This window comes from Dermochelys coriacea, chromosome 26, assembly GCF_009764565.3.
Source record: "Dermochelys coriacea isolate rDerCor1 chromosome 26, rDerCor1.pri.v4, whole genome shotgun sequence".
Taxonomy (NCBI): domain Eukaryota; kingdom Metazoa; phylum Chordata; order Testudines; family Dermochelyidae; genus Dermochelys; species Dermochelys coriacea.
The window spans coordinates 9,214,805-9,240,325 of NC_050093.1; the positions used below are offsets into that span (position 1 = coordinate 9,214,805).

Below are 25,521 nucleotides of genomic sequence, written 5' to 3' on the forward strand. Positions count from 1 at the left end.
CAACTCTCTTGACCGCAATTGAGGCGTATCCACTGAAAGTTTATGGCAAAAATATCAGGCACTTGCAAAAGTATCTTTTGACTTGGGTCTTCTTCACGACCCCAGTTCAGCAAAGCACATAAACAAGTGCTTAAATCCATCATTATTCAGCAAAGCAGTTAAGCAGTGCTTAACTATAATGTTGCCATTGTGCTTATGTGGTTTGCCGAATCAGGGACCAAATGTGGAAATGCTAGTAACAAGTTTAAACAGTATAATCTTTATGAGTCCATTTTTGTGATGTGATCTGGCATAAACTCTGATATAAACACTTGTTTAATACTACTAGTCTATCTGCACTCTCTTAAATAGCAGAGGCCTTAATCCCCTCCAACTGGGGAGTGACTCTCGTAAAGCCAAGAGAGTTACACCAGTGTAAAAAGGGTACATGCAAGAGGAGAATCAGGCCTCATATGCCTTTAACATGGCTGTTTATTCCAACTTAATCTCATCCTTGAATGAACTTCTCTCAAGTTTTAACTGTTGAAAATAGCCATCACTTCCCTGATTGTTGTAATTTAATTAAATAACCTTTCACACTGAGCAAACCCAAAAGCAAAAAGGCTCATTAATCTTTCTAGTGATTAGAAACACCTCAAGAGCTTCAAACATTTACCTCTCCTTCTCAGCAGCTGAAATGGTTTTAGGAGGATCATGGTTCATACCTCACATTCCCTGGAGCCAGAGATGGTATATGTGCAGGGCCCAGATCCATTAACAGATACATCCATGGTTTCAGAGTTTGTCGGCTTGTAGTCCACGTAATACTCCTGTAAAGGGGAGTTCATTTGCCTTTCGGACTCTCTGGCCTTTTTCCTGCGCTTCTTTATGAGAGAGTGTTGCTGCAGTTGTTTCATGCTGGCTGGGTACCGCTTCCAAGACACGTAGATAACCAACAAAATCATAGCCACTGAAAGAAAGAGGGCGACACTCCCAGCAATGATTTTATGAAAGGAAACATGCTCGTATTCTGGTTCTGCTCCAGGTGTAGGTAAGTCTGGAGAAGGAGTGGGTATCACAGAGGTCATTTGATTATTTTCCAGTTTGGAAATGGTAGGTTTGGGGATAAAGAGAGGTCTCTGGGGAGTTTTAGGTGGCTGGTATGATCTTTCAGTGACCACAACCTGGATTTCGGCACAGATATTATATGTTTCCACAGCATCGCCCACCTTTTCACCCTGGATTTGCTTAGGGCCCGCGCATATCATAGTGCTTTCTTTATTTCCCTTGAAATTCTTAAGCCAAGTAACAAGAGGGCAAATGCTTCGAGTACATTCCCACATATTTCCGGACAGAGTGATGGATATTAGCGAGATCCACGCATTGACAGTCTCCTGAGAGATGTTGGTGAGTTTGTTGGAATCCAAGTTCAGCTTTTGCAAGTTGGGCAGGCATTTGAAGGTCCCAGGTTCTATCCCAGTGATGTCATTCCCCGATAAATCCAAGTTGTGCAAGGAACTCCAAGTCCATGTTAGCCCTTGGTTAAGAGACCGGATCCTATTCCATTGCAAATAAATGGAGCGGAGGTTGAAAAGACGTGGAAAGTGGGCAAAGTTGATCTTCGAAAACTGATTGTGCTCCAAGTGGAGCTCTGTGAGCTTCAAGAGGCCAGCGAAAGCATTACGGGATAAACTCCGCAGACGGTTGTAGCCCAAATCCAGAAAATCGAGATTTCGGCAGTCTTGAAAAACTCTGATTGGCACAGTTTTCAACGAGTTCGACCGCAAGTGCAAGATCAAGAGTTTGCGAAGGCCCTTAAATTGCTCAGATTGCAACACCTGTAACTTGTTGTAAGAAAGGTCCAGATTGCGGAGATTGGGGACTGGGTGAAATGTTTTGTTGTGCAGATGGGTAATTTTGTTGGAGCTCAGAATTAATTCCTTCAGCCGACGGATCCCCTGAAACGCATCCTCATCCACGGAGCTGATGTAATTATGATCAAGATAAAGCCATATGAGCTGATTCAGGCCTGCAAACTGATTTGATTTAAGCTTCTGGATGCTGTTGTACCGTAGCGATAAGCCTTGAGACCCTCCAGAAATATTCTGAGGGATATCTCTGAACGCATGCGATTCACAGTACACAATTTTGCCATCACATCTGCAGTTCTTGGGGCAAGCTCGCTGAGCCCCTGCGAGCGTAAGAAACAGCACCGTAGGCAGTAGCACTAACACCACACTCATGTCTCTCAGCTGCTTAATTAAATGGAAACCTACAATATTAAAAAGAAGACAAATGTCCAGTGTAAAGCTATTAAAATAAACCATCGGCAGATTACTAACATCAATGGGGTTTCTGTTAAGGCATTAGTGGTACAGTTGATTTGAAGACAACCTGTTTGGCTCCTTTCTTGCAATGTTCACTGTATGTCTGTCTGGTTTTTTTTGAGTTCCTATCCTACCTTCCCTCACACCCCCACCACTCTTGTTATTCAATTACTTTTGTGTGATTTATGACCCCTTAGGATGACTGGGAACCCATTTCCTAGTCACTTGTTCTCCTGCACTCTTCGTAGCTGGTATACCCTTATCATTAGAAGCTGAGGCTTTAGCAATACACATATTTGTCAAGTCACTGTGCTGAATTCACTGTACAGTACTATTGGAAAAGGAAATGAGAGACAGCTTCTGGTAGTTCAACAAGTAAAATGGTCCTTAATAAACGTAACCACAGGTAAATCTTTCATAGTCCAATCCCAAACAATTCATATAAAATAAGAGCTACCGCAAGTGAATCAATATATAATAAACTTTGTCCCTTGCCTTTATAATGTCTCTTTATTGCATAATGGAACATTAGATGTAAGCGTTACCAAACAGCGTTCTGAATAATACTTCTAAGACTGCATTTCAGTGACTTCTCATTTCCATACATGCACACGTCACACAAACATAGATGTGTATCTATATCATATAACATTTGTACCGGACCCAGATATCATGCCGATAGTTACATTAACATTCATATTTCATAATAAAATGATCATGATTAAAATATATATATACACGTGCATAGATATAAGTGACGCGTGAATAAATATCTATAAATTGATAACACTATATATGTATATATTGTATACACTGTAGGTACATATATATACACACACTTATATAGGAATGTTGCCTTAAGAGCAGCAAAAACTACGAAGTTTAAAGAGTGAAATTTGAATCTGAATCCCTCACCTCACTGCTGCTGGATTTTAATATTTTGCACTTCAGATATCAGATTGGTTATTTGGTATTAATGCTGTTATGTGAGCATAGTCACATTTTCTACATTCTCTGAATAATCATGAGCAGACGTCTCAGAAAATCCAACACACACACACACAGGCGTGCACACTTTCTCAAAGGCTGTAATAATTTTGGGACCACTGGCTCTCCCCAGAGTTGTAATCTTACTCACAATTAGGCTGCTTTCTTCCATCAGAAGAATTTATCTCCTTTATAAATAGTTGCTTTCTGATTTGTGTGCATGTCTCACACACACACTCAAATACTGTGCTGCAGTTATTTGCTTTTATGGTCCAATTTTAAACCGAGAGGCAATCAGTGCAAGAATTCTTAATCCAAAAAGCCCCTGACTATGTGTCTCTGCCTTTCACTTTAATGGCTAGGTTCTTAATTTAAAGCCTGATCTTTCACTATTGCTTATGTGCCAACAGCAGCCCAGAAATATGTTTGAGCTATTATAGACTGGAGTGAGGGTGGGGGAGATAAACCTGTCACACTTGAAAAAATAAGACTGGCAAATGACTGCTGGAAATCTAGCAGCTACGTTAGGGGTATCTTTTCAGATATCCAGTGAGCCCTTTCAAAACCACCTATACAACAAAATCCATTCCCCTCCCGCCCCCGCCCCCTCCCACACACACACACACTCTCCTCACAAGCTGCAAAGTGTTAAACATCCTTCTTGGCAGCCTGCATAAGAGATCTACAGGCTTATTTAATATGAATATAAATCCAGAAGAAATCCTCTGTGTATCTCTCATGGATATATATGTGTGTGTGTGTATTAATCTATGTATGCAGATGTGTGTGGGTGGGTTGTATAGATTGTGAATGTACTTTGTACAGTCCTTAACTCACTGCATGCATTTAATTAATTACATATAAAAAGACTGCAGGAGGAAAGAAGGGGGAAACATGATCTAAAAATATAATAGCAAGTACAGTGAGTCACCTGGCAAAGAAATGCACTGCTGCTGTTTAGATTGTTCTCCCTCTTGAACAGCAAATAATCTGACTGAAAAATATACTGTACAGTTGCAACTGGGCTAAGAAGAATACAGCAAAAGTTCACTTACCCATCCTTTTGTCATCCACAACTGTTTCCCCTTTTTCTTCCTCCAGCTGTTTTCTCCTCTCTGTCTCACTCTGGCTTTTGTGTTTTTTTTTTTTTAAATTGGTCTCCTTTCTTTAAACCATTGCAACCTTCATGTCACAGCACAGCTGCCAGTCACTTCACCACCATCCGGCGTGCATGCCAGTAACCCACACAAAGTTCCCTAGAGAGGACAAGCAAGAATTTTGGAGATGTGGAATGGAAGGGATGGGGAAGGGGATGGGGGTGGGGAAGACAGAACCAGGGATGGGGGTACAGAGGAGATGTGGGGGGACCCTAAGCTCTCTGAGCCATTGTGTAAGTCCTTAGAGGACCAATAGCATTAACTATCAATCTGCACGTAAAAGCAATAGCACACTATGAAGGTAAGCCAACTTCTCTGGGAGAAATAAGAAAATCTTCCCCGGTACCTAGCATCCCTTATTCTGCTGCCTTTTGCCATTCCCAGACACAGCAATCCATCTTTCAGCTCTCCAGTTCTTGAATCAGACAGGCCTCCTGCGCTGTATAAGACGAGCCCAGTTTAAAAGCTATGCAGGATAGGTTTATCCATTTAGCTGGTCAGGTTTAAAGTGTTTTGTAGCTGTGCTGAGAGGCAGCTCTTGTCTAATTCAGAAGGCTTTCCAGAGAGTGATGATGCTCTGGAGCTTGTTGGTGCTAACGTTCTAGTTTGCGATACACTGAGTGCCCTCCACTGGAGAAAACAGATCGCACATTAAAGGCATGAACAAGTGATCCTGTCATTGCTATGCAGACTTTCCCCTTTCAGAAAAGAAAATTAAAGACACAGATTGCTTCTCCCCCATCCCGCCCCCTACCCCATCTCCCTGCCTAGATTATTAAATGTTTATGCCATGGTTTTCTTGCAGTGACTGTAAAAGACTAAATAAAACACCTGTTTCCTGCATATTTAGCAAGCTGCATGCTCTAAAAAAATCCTTCTAACCTGAAAAATTTTCTTGTGCAAATTATAAATTGTTCTATTTTCTTTATTCCGCAGGAGAAGAGGAGTGGGGGAGGGGAGAGGAGGGGATACTTGGAGATTTAAAATGAAAGTGATTTTAAAGGGGCCAGGCAGGGGCTGTGAAATATACAAATCAATCATCCTCATAAAAGGAATTTAATTTAAAGTGCCACATTACAATGTAAATATATTGAAAATGTGTTCTCCCCCCGCCCCCTTAACTAGGTTAATTGCTTTTTGTCAGAAAAATACAAAGTTCAATATCCAATGCAGGGATGGAGATGCATAGTTATTTATACTTTATCCCCCATTCCCATACCTTTTTCAGATTCAAAAGAAGTGTGGTGCAGCAGATAGGGCACTGGACCAGGATGCAGGAGACCTGGTTCCTACTCTCATCTCTGCCACTGACCTGCTGTGTGACCTTGGGCACGTCACTTCTGTGACTATGGTTCCCCTCCCACCCTTTGTGTATCATGTCTACTTAGGGCCTCGTACACCTTCCATGTAAGGGGAGGGACAGAGTCATAGGGCGGCCGCCACTTGGGGTGCCCTCCTATGCCACAGCACGAGGGTGACTGCTTCCGTTTCCCCTTTCTTCCGCACATGAAAGGATCACAGTTTCTCAGTGTCTGATACAAAACCCATCTCTGGACATAATGTCTTGCTGTACATGTTCAGTAGTCCACAGAACCCTCCTGATAAAACCATCCCTCCCAAAATACGACATGTTCACAGCAGTTTTCCATGCCCCCTCCCGGGTCGTTATTTCCAGCTCATCCTCCTGAGAGTGCATCTCCAGTCTCTTCCCAGGATCTGCCCTTGTTCTAGGCCTCCACTTTCCAGGCTACCTCCTGAGAGCTCCCAGGTTCGCTTCTTTCTCATGACTCTTCCCCAGCAGCAGCAGCCCCAAGTCAGGTCTCCCATGACAAAACACCTCATAGCATTCCACTGCCCCAGACCTCCCTGCCTGTGAGTCCTACCCCTGCTCAGGGAATCCCCTCCAAGACAAACCCCTTGTTCTGGGCTCAGATTTCTGCAGCCCCTCCCCACTCAGGACAGCTGTGAGGGCGATTCCCTTAGTGTTACTCCTTGCCTGGGAGTCCTAGCCCTCCAGCACCAACCCTCTTGTTTTGGGTTCTTTGGCTCAGGAAGGTCAGCAGGCTAGCCGTCCACAGGCTTCCTAGCCCCCAGACCTTTTCAACCTCCTGGCACGGGCTCCCTGGCTGAGGATGGCCAGCAGCCTAGCCGTCCACCGTCTTCCTGATAATTCCTCTCTATCTTCCTGCTCTCTCCAGCTTTCCCCAGAGACCTCCCTTCAATCTCCTTATCTCCCACATCTCTCACCTGCCAACCTCCTGGACTGACCCACTCGGTCGTCAGGCTCTTCCCCTTCTCAGGCCCACCAAGTGCCTTCACTTAAACCTAACTGGAGGTCACAGAATATCAGAGTTGGAAGGGACCTCAGGAGGTCATCTAGTCCAACCCCCTGCTCAAAGCAGGACCAATCCCCAATTTTTGCCCCAGATCCCTAAATGGCCCCCTCAAGGATTAAACTCCCAACCCTGGGTTTAGCAGGCCAGTGCTTAAACCACTGAGCTATCCCTCCCCCCTCTCAGGCCAACGGAACAGTTGCAGGTGCACTGGCCTCTTTCCTCTTAAGGACCAGTGTCAGCCTGTAACAGACAAACTCATGCTATGGGTCAGATTTTCTAAGGAACTCAGGTCCTATTTAGAAACCTACATAAAACACAGATTTTCCCAAGTGCTCAGTGCCCGGTGTCCCCTCTTGTGACCTCTTGCAGACAGGTTTTCAAAAGAGCTCAGCGCCCAACCTGCAGACCTTTCTGAATAATCTGGCCACTTATATATGAACCTGAAAGGGAAGCAAGCTCTTTAGAAAAAAAATCTGTCCTCAGTTATAGATACTGAAGTCTTCTGAAAATACTGGCCTACGTGTCTGCACAGCACCCAGCGCAATGGAGCCCTGATCTTCCCTGGAGTCTCTGGATGCTGCCATTAGCAATTCCAATACTATCAACAATAATAAAATCTGGTATCATTCAAACCCTGAGCTCTTTTATTCCAGTTTGACTACTGGCTCCAAGGGGAATTTTGCCTGAGTAAAAACTGAGGTTCCGATCCTGCAATCAACTCCAGATGAAGTCAAGAGGGGTGTCTGTCTCCCTCTTCCGACCCCATCTCCCCACTTCACACAAAATCAAGTGCAGGATCTAAACCTAATTAAAGATATTTGGCCCTCAGTAACTAGGGATGGGGAAACAGCTCCAGTAAGAACTAGAGATGGGCGCAAATAAGTTTCTTATCCAGACCCAACATCTCAAAGTTCAGGGGAGTTTTGATCCAGGTTTTAATTCGGGCCTGGAATAAAGACATGAGGCGATTTACAAATCTCCTTTCAGGCTCCGACCTCAGATGAAGCTGTATTAGCAAATGTTACTATGTTTGATTTTTAACAATCAAGTAAGCTAATCTGATGCTGGGACCCATCCTACTGGATTAATGGTTGAACCATAACAGGTGACATGATGCTAGAGACAATTTGTCCATGTCTACACACACAACAAAGTCATGGTCAGCATCATGTTAGCTAACTTCACGGTTAAAGGTCATTTTTAAGCATGATAAAAATTTCTAATATAGACAAGGACACAGCCTTTGGCACTGGGGTTTGGTACATACAATTATTTAAGAAAAATCTATCTAATAGTTTGTCAAAAACTCAATCTAAATTTTAGTTTGGGGGGGAGGGGGAGGGAGAAGGGAGAATAGAGGGGCGAAGCTAAAAAGCCTACGAAACTTTCCCCATAGTTTTCATTTTTCTTGATGTCTGTATTTCTCGCTTTCATATGAAAGCAGAAGCCAACTCCCAGAAGCTGTCACACATTCTATATCGCAATAGAGGTGGTTGGAATTTTTTTTCCCCACTGAAAAGTTCCACAAAAATGAAAATAATTTTGTTTACATTTTAGATTTCCTTTGAAAAACCCCAACTCGAAAACTTTGGGAATTCAGCCAAAACCAAAAGAGTTTTCAGTTGACAAACAAAATATTTTTGGCCTAAACTAAATATTTTCTGTTTTCTGACCATGAAAAAAAAATCATATCCAAAAATGTCAAGGAAAGCAGACTCTTCCCATAAAAATTTTAATTGAGTCAGAACCCCAATTTTTGACTAGACCTAAAGCCTAGCCCAAAAGGAAGCAAGTTGTATGAGAAAGATGAAAATGTCTGTTTTTTATTCCCATTCTATTTAAGTAAACCCAAAAGGTAGAGAGTTTACATAAAGTTTTAGGTACTCAGCTGATCCCAATCCAAATGGCAAGGTTTCTTGCCTGCTGCTACCAGAAATCTGCAGAAATTATCAATACTAATAACCCATGAGCCTGTTTACACTGAAATCTACTCTTTATCATCCAGACTGATGACTCTGTATTTGTTTAGTTAAGCTTTTGATCAATATAATAGCTGTGATTAGGGTTTTTTGTCATTCTGTCAGGGCGCATGGAGGTTTGGCCTTGAGCCTTTAAACTTAATGGTTAGTATCTCATTTCATAAAGAAATGATAATAATAAACAATAGAGAATAAACAATATATTGCACTTACATGGCACATTACATCTTCAAAGTGCTGTACAGACACTAATAACCCTTAAAACATGCATAGGAGGAGAGAGAAATTTCATCACAAATCTACCAACACCACCACACCTATCACTATACTGCAACTGTCAGTAACTTGGAACTTCACAGTGACATCAAGGATAAAACTAGATCGGGACAGGAAAATGGTTTTCCTGTCCCACAAGAATTTTTGAGATTTCTGAATAAGTTTGCCACCATGAATTGAAACAAAAAGCTAAAATCTCAAAAATGTTTGCAAACCAACAAATCGAAAAACAGTTCTGTTTGGGTTGACTGAAACATTTCATTTAGATTTTGACCTTTTTTATTTGTTTTTAATTTCTTTTTAGCATAAATTAGGTTATATTTCAAAACAAAAAGTCATTGTGGACCAGAAAGAGAACTTTTCCTTTAGAACATGTTGAAACAGCACAATTTGACAATTTCAAAACCTTACCCCCTGTACCAACACTTTTTCGAGTCAGCCATAAAACAAAACGGTTTTGGCAAAATATTCCTGACTTGTTCTAGGTACACATCCAATTACTTTACCCCAAAAGTGTCAACTCACACTCTTTGGCTTTGTTTACACTTAAACCACTTGTAGGAGCACCATAATACTTCAGTGTAGACACGCCCTGCAGTGGATTTTTCACACCCCTGAGCAACATAGCTGAGTCAACCTTATTTTTTAGTGCAGACCAGGACATAGGCTATATCTACACTACTATGGGAAGTCGACTTTTGCTAGGCAACTCCAGCTACGTGAATAACATAACTAGAGTTAAGATACCTTAGGTCGAGTTACCGTACAGGTCTACACTGCGGGGGGTCAACGGGAGAAACTTTCCCATCGACTTACCTTCCTCTTCTTGTGGCGGGTAGAGTACAGAGGTCAACTGGAGAGTGATCTGCTATCGATTTGGCGGCTTTTCACTAGACCCACTAAATCAACCACCTGTGGATCGTTCTCAGAGAGTCGATGCTGACTGTAGTGTAGTGTATTGGAAAACGTCCAGTGGAGGGCAACAAAAATGATTAGGGGACTGAAACACATGACTTATGAGGAGAGGCTGAGGGAACTGGGATTGTTTAGTCTGTGGAAGAGAAGAATGAGGGGGGATTTGATAGCTGCTTTCAACTACCTGAAAGGGGGTTCCAAAGAGGATGGATCTAGACTATTCTCAGTGGTAGCAGATGACAGAATGAGGAGTAATGGTCTCAAGTTGCAGAGTGGGAGGTTTAGGTTGGATATTAGGAAAAACTTTTTCACTAGGAGGGCGGTGAAGTTACCTAGGGAGGTGGTGGAATCTCCTTCCTTAGAAGTTTTTAAGGTCAGGCTTGACAAAGCCCTGGCTGGGATGATTTAGTTGGGGATTGGTCCTGCTTTGAGCTGGGGGTTGGACTAGATGACTTCCTGAGGTCCCTTCCAACCCTGATATTCTACGATTCTATGACATAGCCTTAGTCAGATCCTTCTGATCTGACTATTGTGAGCGGTTCTTCTCTGACACTCTTACCATCCCTGCCCAGTCCATTCAGAACACAGGTTCTCTGCTCATGTTCATATGTTTAGAAAACATGTTCTCTGCTCATCTTTCAGATCATGTCATCTCCACACACCTCCATATCTCTCAAATGTCTTTTTCTTTTACTCAGTCAGCTTCAATCCCTTCACCATTCTGTCCTTCCCTGCTTCGCTTTTATTGAGCCTGATGAAAATAACTCCCCCTGAGATAGCAAGAGATATGAGAGTGACAAAGTGGGTAAGGTAATACCTCTTATTGGACCAGTGAAATAGGCAAGCTTTTGAGTAAAAAGAGCTCTTCTGAAGATAGTCCAATAAAATATATTACCTTACCCACCTTGTGACTCATATCCTGGGACCAACACAGCAACAACAACATTGTAAATAGCAAAAGATAAGTAAGCTTATGAAGTATCTGGACCTTCTATCTGTTCCTGACCTCCTTTACAAAAGACAGAACATTTGCACAGTATTGCCAATACCCAGTGTTCAAAACTCACAAGTCAGGCCACAAAAAAAAAAAATAATAGAATCATGAGATTGGTTTCAGAATCACTAGACTGAAAAGAAAAAATAATACATTTTGGATTCCTTGTATTTACCTTCTGGTTCTGAGCCTTTGAGGTGCACTTGAGTCACCTCGTCAAGCTTTTCTCCACAACCACAAAGCTAGGAATTTATGCTTAAAAAAATAATAAAGCTGAGATTGCCACATAGACACCAGCAGCTGGGACTCTAAAGAAAATACAAAGGGCAAAATCACGACCACATACATTTAATGGAAAATTTCCCATTGGCTTCAATGAGGCCAGGATTTCATCCCAGATAGTTTCAGACTCCAAATTAAAAGTTGAGTGCTGGAGACACTGTTTATATTTGGCAAAATTCATGGAATTCAGATTTTAAAAATACCTGGACAAGTGAGAAAGAGTTGGTTGGAAAAATGTCTGAATCAAAATGCTTTGGATTTTTTTGTTCTGATTTTTGGAAATTCAAAACATTTCAAATAACTCCATCAGGTGAGATTTTTTTCAAAGCACTTAAGCACAGTTGGGCATCTGATTTCCACTGACGTTCAGTAGGAATTGTGAATCTCACTGTCTTCCATGCTTTTAAAAATCCCAACCATTTATTGGTTGACAAGTGAAAGGGGGAAAAAAATCACAACAAACTTTCCCCGTTCATTTTCATATCTCATCAAAAATTCTAAATTCAAAAAACTTCAACCAGTTCAAATAAATATCCAGATTAACTGGCTGTATACCAGTCTTTACATTCACATAAGTGATATCATGTGCACTTACAGAATATGTATAGACTAACTATGAAGGCCTTGGCCAGATCCTTGTCTGATTCCTTTAATAGATTCATAGATTTTTAAGCCCAGAAATGGCCATGATAATCCTCTACTCTGACCTCATGCATTACAGTTGTCAAAGAACCTCACCAGAAATCTCTGCATTGAGCCCATAACTTCCATTTGAGTTACTGGGTGTCTTAAAAAGACATGCAGTCTTGATTTAAAGAAGGCAAATGATGGAAAATCCACCACATCCTTAGGTAAATTGTTCCAGTGGTTCATTTCCCTCAATGTTTAACAGCTTGAGCGTCAGAGCTCTGGCTAGGAGGTCTTGGGAAGCTACTGTTTATTCTTTCAGCCCACATATTCAATCAAATACTATTTCATCTATTTTCCAAGTGCATGGGTGGAATTCACTTGCCTCCATCATGAGCCACCATTACCTCATCCATTCACTACACTCCTTAATGAGCAGTTATTTATGACTGTCATGTGCACCATGCACCCTATTTCTATAATAGAATGCCCTCGAACACCAAATATGAGCACCCTGCAGATTTTGGAAAAGTTTGGTTTAGATCAGAACTTTGTGGCTCAAACCCACGACTTGATATTTTCACACTGTGGTACAATCTGAACAACAACTCAGAAATGACTATACGCATAGGTATGACCTAAGTGCCTAACCCTGCACCATTCAATCAATAAGAGCTATGCCATTGTCTTCAAGGGACACAGGATCAGACTCAAACACAAACATATGTTTCATGTCTGCTTTATTGTCTGGAGCTACTGTAACCCACCTGTGAGGATGTGTTACAGCTCCCTCCCATGTTATGCCCATTGAGAGGATATGAATCTGTTACCGCCTCCTCCTGCTACTGAGTCTTGGCTCTTTAGCTCACATAGCAGCTCATGCTTGTACCTCAGGAGGTCCCGAGTTCAGTCCCACATGTGCTGGATAAGATGGCCGTCATCATACTAGTACCAGGTGCGGGTGGCATGGAGGAAGCGGTATTTAAATTGACGTTTGGATTAGGAGAGGAACCCAACACTTAAGCCTTTAGTGCCTGAATGCTCCACCCTCGGTCAAACCATTAGCGAGGTTCTTGTTTCTAGCTGCTTCTGAGCCTATTTCAAACCAAAACTTTCACTGTTAATGTCACATTCACCAAAATTCATTTTTATTATTATTTCATTTTTATTTGCAGCTTTTAATTGAAACTTTGCTTACCTATTTAGACATTTGTTTTTTTTTAATTTATAAATTAATTTGATTAATTATAAATGCCTAACCTCAGCTCTAGCTGCTTTTAACACAAATTTTAAGAAGCCCAAGTGTAGCTACAAAAACATAATCCACCATGACACAAATCTAGCAGCCTATCCTCACCCCTTAACCAAATTTCACCACACACACACACTTTCATCTTCACATCAATCCCTGAGCACAAATGGTCTGATCCAGAAGTCAGTGATATCAGTGAAAATACTCCCACTTACTTCAGCGGACTTTAGATCAGGCTTTAAAAGCATGTGAATATAGCTCGTCTTAGAAACATGCCATAAAGGACAACAGATTCAGACATTATGAACCACTGGGTGATACAATTGCTCTGACACCCTGGTTGGGCCTTTGGTTGGGTGTCATCCTTATTGGCCATATCTACTACGGGAAAACAAGTCATGTTAAAAATGTATTAACTGATGCATTACAAACAAAACAATGTTAAAAATATTAGCACCTAGTGTAGACAGCAACAGGTATTCATGCTGAAAACATATTGGCTGGTCATGATAAGCCCATGCTCTTCCTTGGGTTAACCAAGACCAGCGAGCATTACTCTGCTTGTCCACACTAAGGGCATATTTGTATTTAAAAATCATGTCAGTTAAAACATTTGAGCTGGCACATTGTCTAGTCTGTCACATTTTTCCGGTGTAAAAAAAAAAAAAAAGCTACTCTGGTCAGTTCTTGCATTGCTTTGTAGTTTAGGATCTACTGTCTGTGAACACCAAACTAGAGACTCATTTTGGAATGATGATTTAATCTTTTATAAAAAGGGTTTTCAGACCTCCTCTCCCTCCTCCTCTGGATAGCGGTATGAGTTTGTTTGATGGCATCTGTGCCCCAGAAGCTAGACAAGGTCTTTTTCTTTTATTAATATTTCTGTATATTCCTCTCCACCTCAAGGGCAGTAAAAATATTGCCTAGGTACAAACAAAAATATATGGTCAAGCTTCTGAAGGCCTTACTGTACACAAAATGCAACAGGATAGTATGGGCTGGGGCAGTATGAAAGTGAGAGAGAGCACGTGTGAGGGAGCCTAACTGAACCCTTGTAACCGGATTTTCAAAAGTGCTCAGAGTCATGTTTTCAAACATTCAGATGCCCCTTATTTGGGGCTGTATTTTCAAAAGGGCTAATCAACCATTTAGACGTCAAAGTGAGTGGCAACATTTTCCGATGATCTGGGTTCTGAGCATCTTTCAAAATCTGGCTGTTACTTAGATGCCTCAATGGGAACTGAACTCTTCCGAAATTCCAGTCCTTATTGTGGACACTGCTGGGAAGAGTTGGGTGGGAAATGGGTTTTCACAACCCTGGAATATTTTCAAAAGTCCATTTTCCGCCCATCCCCCATTAGGAAGAAAAGTAGAAATCTCAAAAATATCCACAAACCAAAAAAAAGATTTTTTCAGTTTGGGTCAAATTCTTTTGATGTCAACACCCGCACTCCCAATCTAACTAGCTTAAATTTTTTAATCAAAAAGTTGGTCCAAATCAGAAAAAAATGCATTTTTCATTTTAAAAAGTCAAAATTAAGTGTTTTCACAGTTTGGAACCTGTTTTGGTTTAGATGAACCAGTATTTTTAGATGCACAAAACTTTTAATTAAAAAAAAACCCTTGATCAATTTTACTGGATCCTATGGAAACTATGACCCTCAATGTCTTCCTCTATCTTTCTGACTGAAAACTATATAATGGGGCATGAAGAGGCACTTTTTTCTTTACTGAATCGGGAGAGGGGAAATTAACCAACCCCCCTTTCCCCACCCCCAACAATATCAATGTGATTATGAGTCAATGCAGCCTACTTGGAATACACCCACAGCTTCTAAAAATACTGTATTGCTTGAAAGAATATCCTCAAAATATACCCAAGCTATAAAACCTCTTTTTCAGTTGCATTTGCCAGAGCTCTCTGGAATCTCATTATAAGCACCTCAATTTCTCACTATTTCTCTTCCTAACACATGAAAATCCAAGTTCTTCAGATACTATATCACATGTATAACCTTCATACATTTAGTTTGTGCCACCAGAACTCAGCCAAGTCAAATCTAAGTGACAATCATGTGAACTCAGTTCAGATAGTCTGAATCAGCTTATCAACCCTTTGGGCAGGAGACATTTAAAAAAAAATCTCTGCTGTTGTGGTGTAGCAAAAATGCACATTCATCAGTTAGAAAGGAAGGTCTAAAGGCTCCCATCAGCCTTTAGTTAACTATGAATCAGCACCAGAGATGATCTTTTTTTTTTCCAACAAAAGTTCTTCATTGACAAATAGATTTTTGTCAGAACAAAATATTTTCACCGCAACAAATTGCTTTGGACAAAAATATTCAGGTGTTCGTAAAACACCCTATACACACATAAAAACAAGCAGCCAACCCCGATTTATTTCCACTTTTAAAAGGAAACCTTTTTGTTAGCCAAAAACCAAGTTTCAGTTTGGGGGTTTTACTCTTTCAACAAAACCCCAAAATGTTCACAGAAAATGTTTGACAAAATTGAAAAACCTGGTTTTCTTTAACAATTTTTACAGGAAAAGAAACTAACAAAAATACTTGCAAACATCTGCCAAGCTGCTCTCCTGAGCTCCTGTTGCAATCTTGTCTTTGTGGGTGTCAGACGTCACGGTGACAGGAATGATAAAAAGACCTGACTAGAACGGAAGTCAGTGTGAAACTAAACCATTGCTCCCCATTATATATATTTTTTCTTAAAGCATTACAATACTATTAAGAATACAAAAGGGACTAAAAGAATGGGTGTCCCTTGAAATAACCATCTCTGCTTCTTTCCTTCATTTCGATATAGCAGCCAAAATTTTAAGTAGACACTTGCCTGATTTTAAAATGGCTCTCTTTGACCTGTGCTTAAATGTGGGCACTTGAGCCTACCTTCAGGCTCCAATTTAGTAAAAAAAAAAAAAAAAAAAAAAAGAAAACTTGGCCAGGATTTAGAATGTGCCCATCACCTGATATTTAGGCATCAGACTTATTTTTAGACTGATACTCATATTGTTCATGAGGCACTCTGGGCTCTGTTCCCTACTCCTTCCCACTCCTTTCCCCTGTAAAATTTCTGAGGAAAGTTATCCACTCAGAAGCGTCAACCAGGAGAGTGTTGCTGGCTTGAGACTGACTTGATGAAGTCAGCAGAAACGTGAGAGGAATGGGTTGGAAAATTGCAAACCACATAAGTACAGATGCTTCTGATACCTTTCTAAAAACTGCAGGCAATCAGGTCAACCCAAACTGTGCCTGGAAACAAGCAGCTGAGATTTTGGGGGAGGGATAGCTAAGTGGTTTGAGCATTGGCCTGCTAAACCCAGGGTTGTGAGTTCAATCCTTGAGGGGGTCATTTGGGATCTGGGGCAAAAATTAGGGATTGGTCCTGCTTTGAGCAGGGGGTTGGACTAGATGACCTCCTGAGGTCCCTTTCAAACCTGATCTTCTATGATTAAAACATATTTAGAAGCCAAAGAAATTAAATTGAAACCTGCACAAGAAGCCACCCTTGTTAAATTAGCTCCGGTCTCAAAACTATTCCAGAGTATCAAATTCTTGAGTGATATTCTGAAGTATGTATGTTTCCACCTCTGTCAAGCAGCGGTTTTTTGGCAATCACTTGGGAGGGTATAAAGACAGGTTTCACTGTAGCTGCAAAAAATTAAAACAGAGAGGATTTAAAGGAATGGATTCCCCCAAAGGGTCATTTGGGCACGTGTTATGTACCAGGGTATATTTTTATTTGGCCAAATCCTGAGGCTTCATCTATCAAATAGATAATCTTAGGCACTTATTTATCCCTTTGACATGAGATCCTCACAAGCTTGGATGTATGCAGTTACCCCTTTTAGGCAGGAAAGAGCCATTGTTCACATGGAGAACTGAAGCACAAAGAGTTAGTTCACTTGAGCTGAGGATGTATGCCTACCCCGCACTACCTTGGTACGCTCCACCAGTCCACGTGGACCCTGCTGATTCACATTAACAAGCTGTTAATATGCTTTGATAGAATCCAGTTTCAAAGGTCTCGAAGGAACTATTAATGCACATCAGCAAGGGCCAGGTAGAAAATCATCATGCAGAGGACTAGATTCACACCCCAACTTGCCTGGAACTAAATGTTCATGTACACAAGCTCTTAGTGACATGACCAAGGTCACACAGGAAGTCTGTGGCAGAACAGGCAATTGAAACCTCATCTTAGACCCAGGCTTCTAAGCAAATCTAAAAGATTGAGCTTCAGAGAAGCTTTCCAATTTACACCAGCTGAGGATCTGACCCCCTAATCACGAAAAGATGTTAAAACTCAATTTGGGTACAAACTATTGTGGAAGCCACCTGTTTATTATAGGGTTTTTTTTAAAAAAAAGGGGGGGCATTCAATTTGAAAAAGTATTAAGAAAAAAAACATTTCTGCTAATGAAACACCCCTCCTCCCTCTTTTAAATTAAATCTCACCCTTTAAATTCAAAATGATGCCGAGACATAATATGCCATTTACCTTCCTTCCATTCCTCCCATGCACAGTGTTGGAGGTTATCATTTATATTGAAAATCAGCCTTGAGTTAGTTAATTGGGCCTCAAGCTCTATAAAAATAATTCAAACTTGGCAATTGTTAATAAATTTCAAGCCCTACAATTCATTTCATCCTTGGAACAATTCAACAGGCTAAAAAGTCACTTGTCTTTATTCCTAATGATATTAAAGGAGGAAATGTCTAAGCCTGGCAATATTATGTTAGTGCATTAATGTATGGCCATTTATGTTTCCAAGGAGAAAAATGTAAGTGCTGGCATTTGGGAATGCCAGCAAAGTCAATTTTTAAATCAAGACAAGATTTACTAAACATGTTTATAATGTTGTAACATAGCCCATTTGACAAGCCACAGAGGGAGCAGTTTCACACTCCTTTTCTGGCTGATTTCTCCTCAGATAGGAACCATTTTTATTTTAGGTAATGGGGATGGTGGCATAATAAAGACCACCGCAGCAACTTGCTGGCCAGAGGCTTGGTAAATACTTCACCATGGTGTGACATCCACGAAAGGATTAATTTGTAAGAGTGGGTGAGAATCCACCCCTATGCAGGGGGACAGTACAAGGCCACTGAGGCACTTAAGCCCTCAAAACCAGGCTTAAGAGGTATAAAAAAGCCTTGCTTTGGACCTCTGCACAGGAGACAATTTCATCCAGAGGCGGCAAGGTGACAGGATCCTGCCATCATCCCTTAAGAAGCCAATGAGATTTTCATCATGACAATTTAATACTCCTTACTTGTGTTTGATTGACTGAGCGTAATGGTCATGCTTTTTTTCTGCTAAGGAAGCATTTTACTGGTACTCTCACAGCAGCTCCAAGAACATTTTATTTCTCTATTCTCATTCATAGATACTAAGGTCAGAAGGGACCATTCTGATCATCTAGTCCGACCTCCTGCACAGCGCAGGCCACAGAATCTCACCCACCCACTCCTATGAAAAACCTCACCCATGTCTGAGCTATTCAAGTCCTTAAATCATGGTTTAAAGACTTCAAGGAGCAGAGAAGCCTCCCTCAAGTCAACCATGCCCCATGCTACAGAGGAAGGCAAAAAACCTCCAGGGCCTCTCCAATCTGCCCTGGAGGAAAATTCCTTCCCGATCCCAAATATGGCAATCAGCTAAACCCTGAGCATATGCGCAAGATTCACCAGCCAGATACTACAGAAAATTCTTTCCTGGGTAACTCGGATCCCATCCATCTAATATCCCATCTCAGGGGATTAGTCCTATTTACCCTGAATATTTAAAGATCAATTACTTACCAAAATCCCATTATCCCATCATACCATCTCCTCCATAAACTTATCGAGTAGAATCTTAAAACCAGATAGATCTTTTGCCCCCACTGCTTCCCTTGGAAGGTTATTCCAAAACTTCACTCCTCTGATGGTTAGAAACCTTCGTCTAATTTCAAGTCTAAACTTCCTGGTGGCCAGTTTATACCCATTTGTTCTTGTGTCCACATTGGTGCTGAGCTGAAATAATTCCTCTCCCTCTCCTGTATTTATCCCTCTGATATATTTATAGAGAGCAATCATATCTCCCCTCAACCTTCTTTTAGTTAGGCTAAACAAGCCAAGCTCCTTAAGTCTCCTTTCATAAGACAAGTTTTCCATTCCTCGGATCATCTTAGTAGCCCTTCCCTGTACCTGCTCCAGTTTGAATTCATCCTTTTTAAACATGGGAGACCAGAACTGCACACAGTATTCTAGGGGAGGTCTCACCAGTGCCTTGTCTAATGGTACTAAAACCTCCTTATCCCTACTGGAAATGCCTCTCCTGATGCATCCCAAAACCGCATTAGCTTTTTTCACAGCCATATCACATTGGCGGCTCATAGTCATCCTATGATCAACCAATACTCCAAGGTCCTTCTCCTCTTCCGTTACTTCCAATTGATGCGTCCCCAACTTATAACTAAAATTCTTGTAATTAATCCCTAAATGCAAAACCTTACACTTCTCACTATTAAATTTCATCCTATTACTATTACTCCAGTTTACAAGGTCATCCAGATCCTCCTATATAATATCCCGATTCTTCTCCGAATTGGCAATACCTCCCAGCTTTGTATCATCTGCAAACTTTATTAGCACACTCCCACTTTTTGTGCCGAGGTCAGTAATAAAAAGATTAAATAAGATTGGTCCCAAAACCGATCCCTGAGGAACTCCACTGGTAACCTCCCTCCAACCTGACAGTTCGCCTTTCAGTAGGACCCGTTGCAGTCTCCCCTTTAACCAATTCCTTATCCACCTTTTGATGTTCATATTGATCCCCATCTTCCCCAATTTAACTAATAATTCCCCATGTGGCACGGTATCAAATGCCTTACTGAAATCTAGGTAAATTAGATCCACTGCATTTCCTTTATCTAAAAAATCTGTTACTTTTTCAAAAAAGGAGATTAGGTTGGTTTGGCACAATCTACCTTTTGTAAAACCATGTTGTATTTTGTCCCATTTACCATTGACTTCAATGTCCTTAACTAATTTCTCCTTCAAAATTTGTTCCAGGACCTTGCATACTACAGATGTCAAAGTAACTGGCCTGTAGTTACCCGGATCACTTTTTTTCCCCTTTCTTAAAAATAGGAACTATATTAGCAATTCTCCAATCATTCGGTACTACTCCTGAGTTTACAGATTCATTAAAAATTCTTGCTAATGGGCTTGCAATTTCAGGTGCCAATTCCTTTAATATTCTTGGATGAAGATTATCTGGGCCCCCCGATTTAGTCCCATTAAGCTGTTTGAGTTTCGCTTCTACCTCAGATATGGTAATATCTACCTCCATATCCTCATTCCCATTTGTCATGCTACCATTATCCCTAAGATCCTCTTTAGCCTTATTAAAGACTGAGGCAAAGTATTTGTTTAGATATTGGGCCATGCCTAGATTATCTTTAACCTCCACTCCATCCTCAGTGTTTAGCGGCCCCAATTCTTCTTTCTTAGTTTTCTTCTTATTTATATGGCTATAGAACCTTTTACTATTGGTTTTAATTCCCTTTCAAGGTCCAACTCTACTCGACTTTTAGCCTGTCTCACTTTATCCCTACATTCAGTTTCATCTAAGCTCAGACTAACTAAATGGTTTCCCTTTTTATGAAGGGCACATTTGTAAATAGTTTATAAAGGGTTAATAACCGATTAATAGGAATGATGGTCCAGTGGTTATGCCACTAGCCTAGGACTTTGGAGACCCGGCTTGTATTCCTTCACCCTTCCACAGACTTCCTGTGTTACCTTGGGCAAGTCTTAACCCCTCTGTGCCTCAATTCCCCATCTGTAAAATGGCACTTCCCTCCTCAAGGTGGGCTAAGTACATGAAAGATTATGAAGCACTTTGAGATCTGCTGACGAAAATCCTGTATAAAAGCCAGGTATTATTGTTATTCAATATGAGGTTAATCAGTTGCTACAGAGTCCAACAGATTGGTTGTAATGAGTCTGCAGCCATCTATAACACCTGCATCTGATGTGATTATTACCCCGCATAACATATACAACTCATGCTTGTCATATATATTAATCACTTATTAACCCAGTATCAACTATGCATTACATACCTTTAATATGAAATGTAACCAATTTCACGCAATAGGTTAGCTCTGTAATTTGCATTACGATCTTCTACCTCCACAAACAATATGCACCAATGCTAAATCCATCAAAGCCTATGAAGAACGGGGGGGGGGGGGGGGGGGAATTTGCACCCCACCGACCTCTGCAGCAGCTCAATTCCTGGGCCGCAGGTTGAGTCCAAGGACAGATCAGAGAGAGAGCAGGCTAGAAAGAAGAAATGGGGCTTGATTCTCAAAGTATCTATGTTTAAAGGGTCAGCTTTTATAAGGGCCCATTTTCAAGTGTTCAGTACTACAGTTGGTCAAAAAAAATGCCCATTGTTTTTCCTGGGAGATTCAGAAAAAAATCTATTTTTTCCTTCAAAATTTCCTTATGTTTTTCGTAAAATAAATGAATGTACAAAAGATTTTTCATGAAAAAAAATGGAAAATTTGAAATGAAGCGAAAATTTTCCATGAAAATTTTCATTTAGGAAAAAAATAATTTTGTACTGTGGGAGTGGGGGAGGCAGCAAAAGCTTAGATGGAAAATTTTAATCCGTCTGTATTCATCATCCACAAGCAGTGACAGATCTTCAAAAGAGCTCAGCCCCCCAGTATTTGTATGCAACATCCTCTGCAATTCTGAATATCTCGCCTCTGATGAACTCTTGAGAGTTCAAGGGAGCTGAACTCTCTTGAAAATCTGCCTCCAGATTTCCTAACTCTTCAGCTGCATTTACAGTGCAATATTGTGTGCATGCATTTTTTTGCCTCCAATATTTAGTGTTTACTAAAGGTGCCAGATTGATCAACCTGGAGAATGGCCCTGTCTATTTATCCAGATCCTTGGTACGGCAAAGCCAGAAACAATGCAAGCTTCTCCCATGCTGTCCTGCCCATGTGCTTTATTCCTGGTGTGGAGTGGGGAAAAGTGGGAAGAAAATTTAGTGTCCACAGCACATCTCAAACTCTTGGCACCTCTGCTAAGCTGGTCACTGAGGTGGCTTAGTCGTGCCAGTCATGACGGTGGTTTTGTGATGTGTGCGCATCTGTTTCCTAGGATCTGGACTGGGATCACCAAATAATTGTTACACAGAGCATCGAAGAGCCACTAGCCAGTCTTGGCTGGGTTTACAGCAGTCTGGATTCAAACCAATGACCTGGGGGTGACAGACTGTGTCGATGCGTTTCCTTATTGTTATCTAGGCAGATAGATATTTAATCAAAATAACTAGGATCCAGGGACCATTCCAACTGGACAGTTATCCAATTCAGTGACATACAACTGCAATTCATTTAGAAATAGTTTTACAATCACAAGTCACCTCACGTGACCTTTGCCTCTTTGCAGCACTCCTGCACGAAGCCTTGCAATGCTGGACGGCTCATCGTAGCCCTGGATGGCAGACTGACTTCACAGAAGGGCCCCCTCACTCCTGTTGAGCTGGGCAACTGAATTCTATTGTGCTCTGAGTAGGCAATTATGGACAAAAACATAGGAGCTGAGGTAGGATCACTGGATCCTACAGAGAGCCTCAGGGAGAAGCACAGACAGACAGCGGCCATTAACCCTGTTCGGAGTTGCAGCACCCCTCAAGGTTGGAGTGTAGGGTGGATTTTGTCCCCCTTCCTCCCGTATGGGGCACCCCTCCAGGATGTGGTGTTCTGTCCCCTCTAGTGGCACCGAGACCACTTAGAGAGTGAGAGAAAGAGGTTAATGAGTCTGCTCTACAGCGTTAGCTAAGAGCCAGTTGTTTTTTAGCTCATGCGATAGAGGCTCAGGCACTAAGCTCCAGAGGTCCCAGGTTCAATCGCGCCTGCCGACGACTGGGGTCTGTCGGTATTACACCTTCATAAAGCCTGCTTATGTAGGCATTCTGCAGCTCTCCACAATCTTGCCCCGTGTGCACATCTATTGCATTATGATGTAGGAGGCCACATTCTAACCAGAGCCGGCCATAGATCAAATGGTGCCCCAGGCGAGGAGCATCTTCAGCGCTCCTGACCCTGCATTTGTTAAACTGTTGAATACCTTACAGCACTCCGAACCTGGCACCCCCAGTGGTTGCGTGGGTCCTCTGCTCATAAATCTGGCTCTGATTCTACCCTCAGTTATACTGGTGTTAGTTTGGAGCAGAAGCCAATGGAATCGCTTTGGTTTTACACTGGAGCGACAGGGAGAATTTGACCTTGAATCTTTCATTCCACTAAACAGTGAGAAATACTATTGGACACCAATTTATTTTACAAATATGGGTTAACTCTATTGATGCATACATAGATCATAAACACACACACACACACACACACACAAAACCAGATTATAAACTAAGTTCTTCCCGGATGTATGCCCCCATTGAAATGAGCAAAGTTGCAGTAATCTCTGCAAGCCTTCTCTCAATGCACCTGGAACTTACTAGCACAAATCATAATTGGGGGTGCAATTTAGAGGTCAGTTTTCTGTCTACACTAAGTAGCTGATTGCACCTGCAAAGGAGACCTGGCTAAGAACAGGCTGGAAATCAGTCCCCATCTGTCTAAATTAATGTATGAGAGTTTCCCAGCAAACTGAGCAATTGGCAGAGCAAAACAAACACACACACAAACAAAAGAGGTCACATATTTCCGTTCCAACATAAACAACTCTCCTTGTGCTTGAATGACAGAAAGGGCCCGATCCAGTCAAAATTTGCTTCCAGAGTTGCTGACCCAAAAAAGCTCCATAGACCTTCTGGGTTTTGCTGCAATACAGACCTGTCACTAGCCTATACATGCCACATGATCCCCTTGGTGATAGGTTATGCTGATGAACCCAGAGATAGCTGTAACTAGCTTAAAAAATAGCAGCAGCTTTATTCACTTTTTGGAACTTCAACATGAAGTCACATTCATTTTGTGGTACTTAACACTAGTCAAAGACTCTCGTATGTCCATGTCTCTGACTCAGCAGCCCAAATCTGTTCAGCAAAGCACTTATGCATGTGCTTAAAGTTAAACAGATGCTTAAATATTTTACTGAGCAGGCATATTGCATAATGCTTTACTGAACTGGGGTCAAAGTTAGGATGACTGGTGTAACATCAATTCTGTAAGTCAAGACCTTTGTGCAATTAATTGAACTCTCAGCCTCAATGCTGCATTGGCACAGATTTTTTGCATAGAATGAAATCACTGGTACCAAATCAAAGATCAAAACCTATTTATTGCATCACTAATTTTTCAAATTATGTGACAAAGATCAGGAGAAATAACCAGCTTATTAAACTGAAAAAAAGAGATGGATATTTAATAAAACACATTTCTTTATTAAAACTGCTTCACTTTTAAAATGTAGGATGAAATTCACTCCCATGCAGAAAGTCAATGAAAAGGTTATTCACAACTTGAGGTCTATTTTGAGAACTTCTGTGGTCTATAGGCCTGGGACCCTCTATATAGGAGTGAATTTCACTCTAAGTTTTGGAAAGTGATTTTATTATTTTATGGTTATTCTTTATTATTTGGACTGCGGTTGTGTGCCTAGGAGCTGTTGTCCCAGACCAGAACCCCAAGGTTCTATGTCTGTACATTATTCATTAGGTGCATTATGGTAGCACCTAGCAGCTTCACTCATAGACTAGGACCCCATTGTGCTAGCTGCTGTGCAAACACTGAACAAAAAAGATGAGCCAGACCCCAAGAGCTAGATTTTGACACATGTAACATGAGTAGTATGAGATGATAAATATTCAAAAAGTAATCTCCATAAGAGAGATGGGTTCGAACATTTTGTAGAGACAAACCAAAACCAAGAACATTTTTGCGACATTTGAGAAGTTTTGAGAAGTTTTAAATTAATTACATCATGTGAGGATATATTTATTATTATAATTGATCATTTATATTGTGGTAGTGCCTAAGGGTCTGAGTCACAGACCAGGACCCCATTGTGCTAAGAGCTGCACAAATACTGAAGACAAAGACAATCCCAACCCCAAAGAACTCACAGTCTAGATTTACCATCTGTACGATGTGATTTCCACTGGTGATGGAACCGATTCACAAATGTCACTAAGGGCTTGCCTATGACACTAATTTGCACAGATTTAGTAAAATGAGTTTATTTCAGTAAGTAAAAACCTTAATCTAGACACTCCTATTTCAGTTTAAGAGTGTCATTGTCCATGTCTACACTATTGGGACTAAAGCTATACCAGCGTAGCCCCATGTTGTAGATGCAGCCGTAGCGTATGGGGGGTTTTCTGTCACAGTAGGAACACCACCTCCCCCACTGATGGCAGCTAGC

General features: G+C 41.2%; 1 protein-coding gene across 10 annotated transcripts in view; it reads right to left on the minus strand.

The window, feature by feature from the left end:
* The window catches only part of LRRTM4 (leucine rich repeat transmembrane neuronal 4), a 1,004,432-nt gene that overhangs the window by 380,354 nt on the left and 598,557 nt on the right, over positions 1-25,521 (minus strand). For 6 of the 10 annotated variants that reach the window (XM_043502943.1, XM_043502945.1, XM_038385135.2 and 3 more), the window contains 2 exons: positions 4,349-4,549; positions 705-2,251 (listed from right to left, as the gene is read on the minus strand). In XM_043502943.1, the coding sequence (XP_043358878.1) occupies positions 705-2,251; positions 4,349-4,352 (1,551 nt within the window). In that variant the 5' untranslated portion in view covers positions 4,353-4,549. Of the gene's footprint in view, positions 1-655; positions 2,252-4,348; positions 4,550-4,796; positions 5,636-8,978; positions 8,997-13,568; positions 14,666-25,521 lie in introns of those variants that run through there. The other 4 variants (XM_043502946.1, XM_043502947.1, XM_038385136.2 and 1 more) reach the window with 4 other exon arrangements.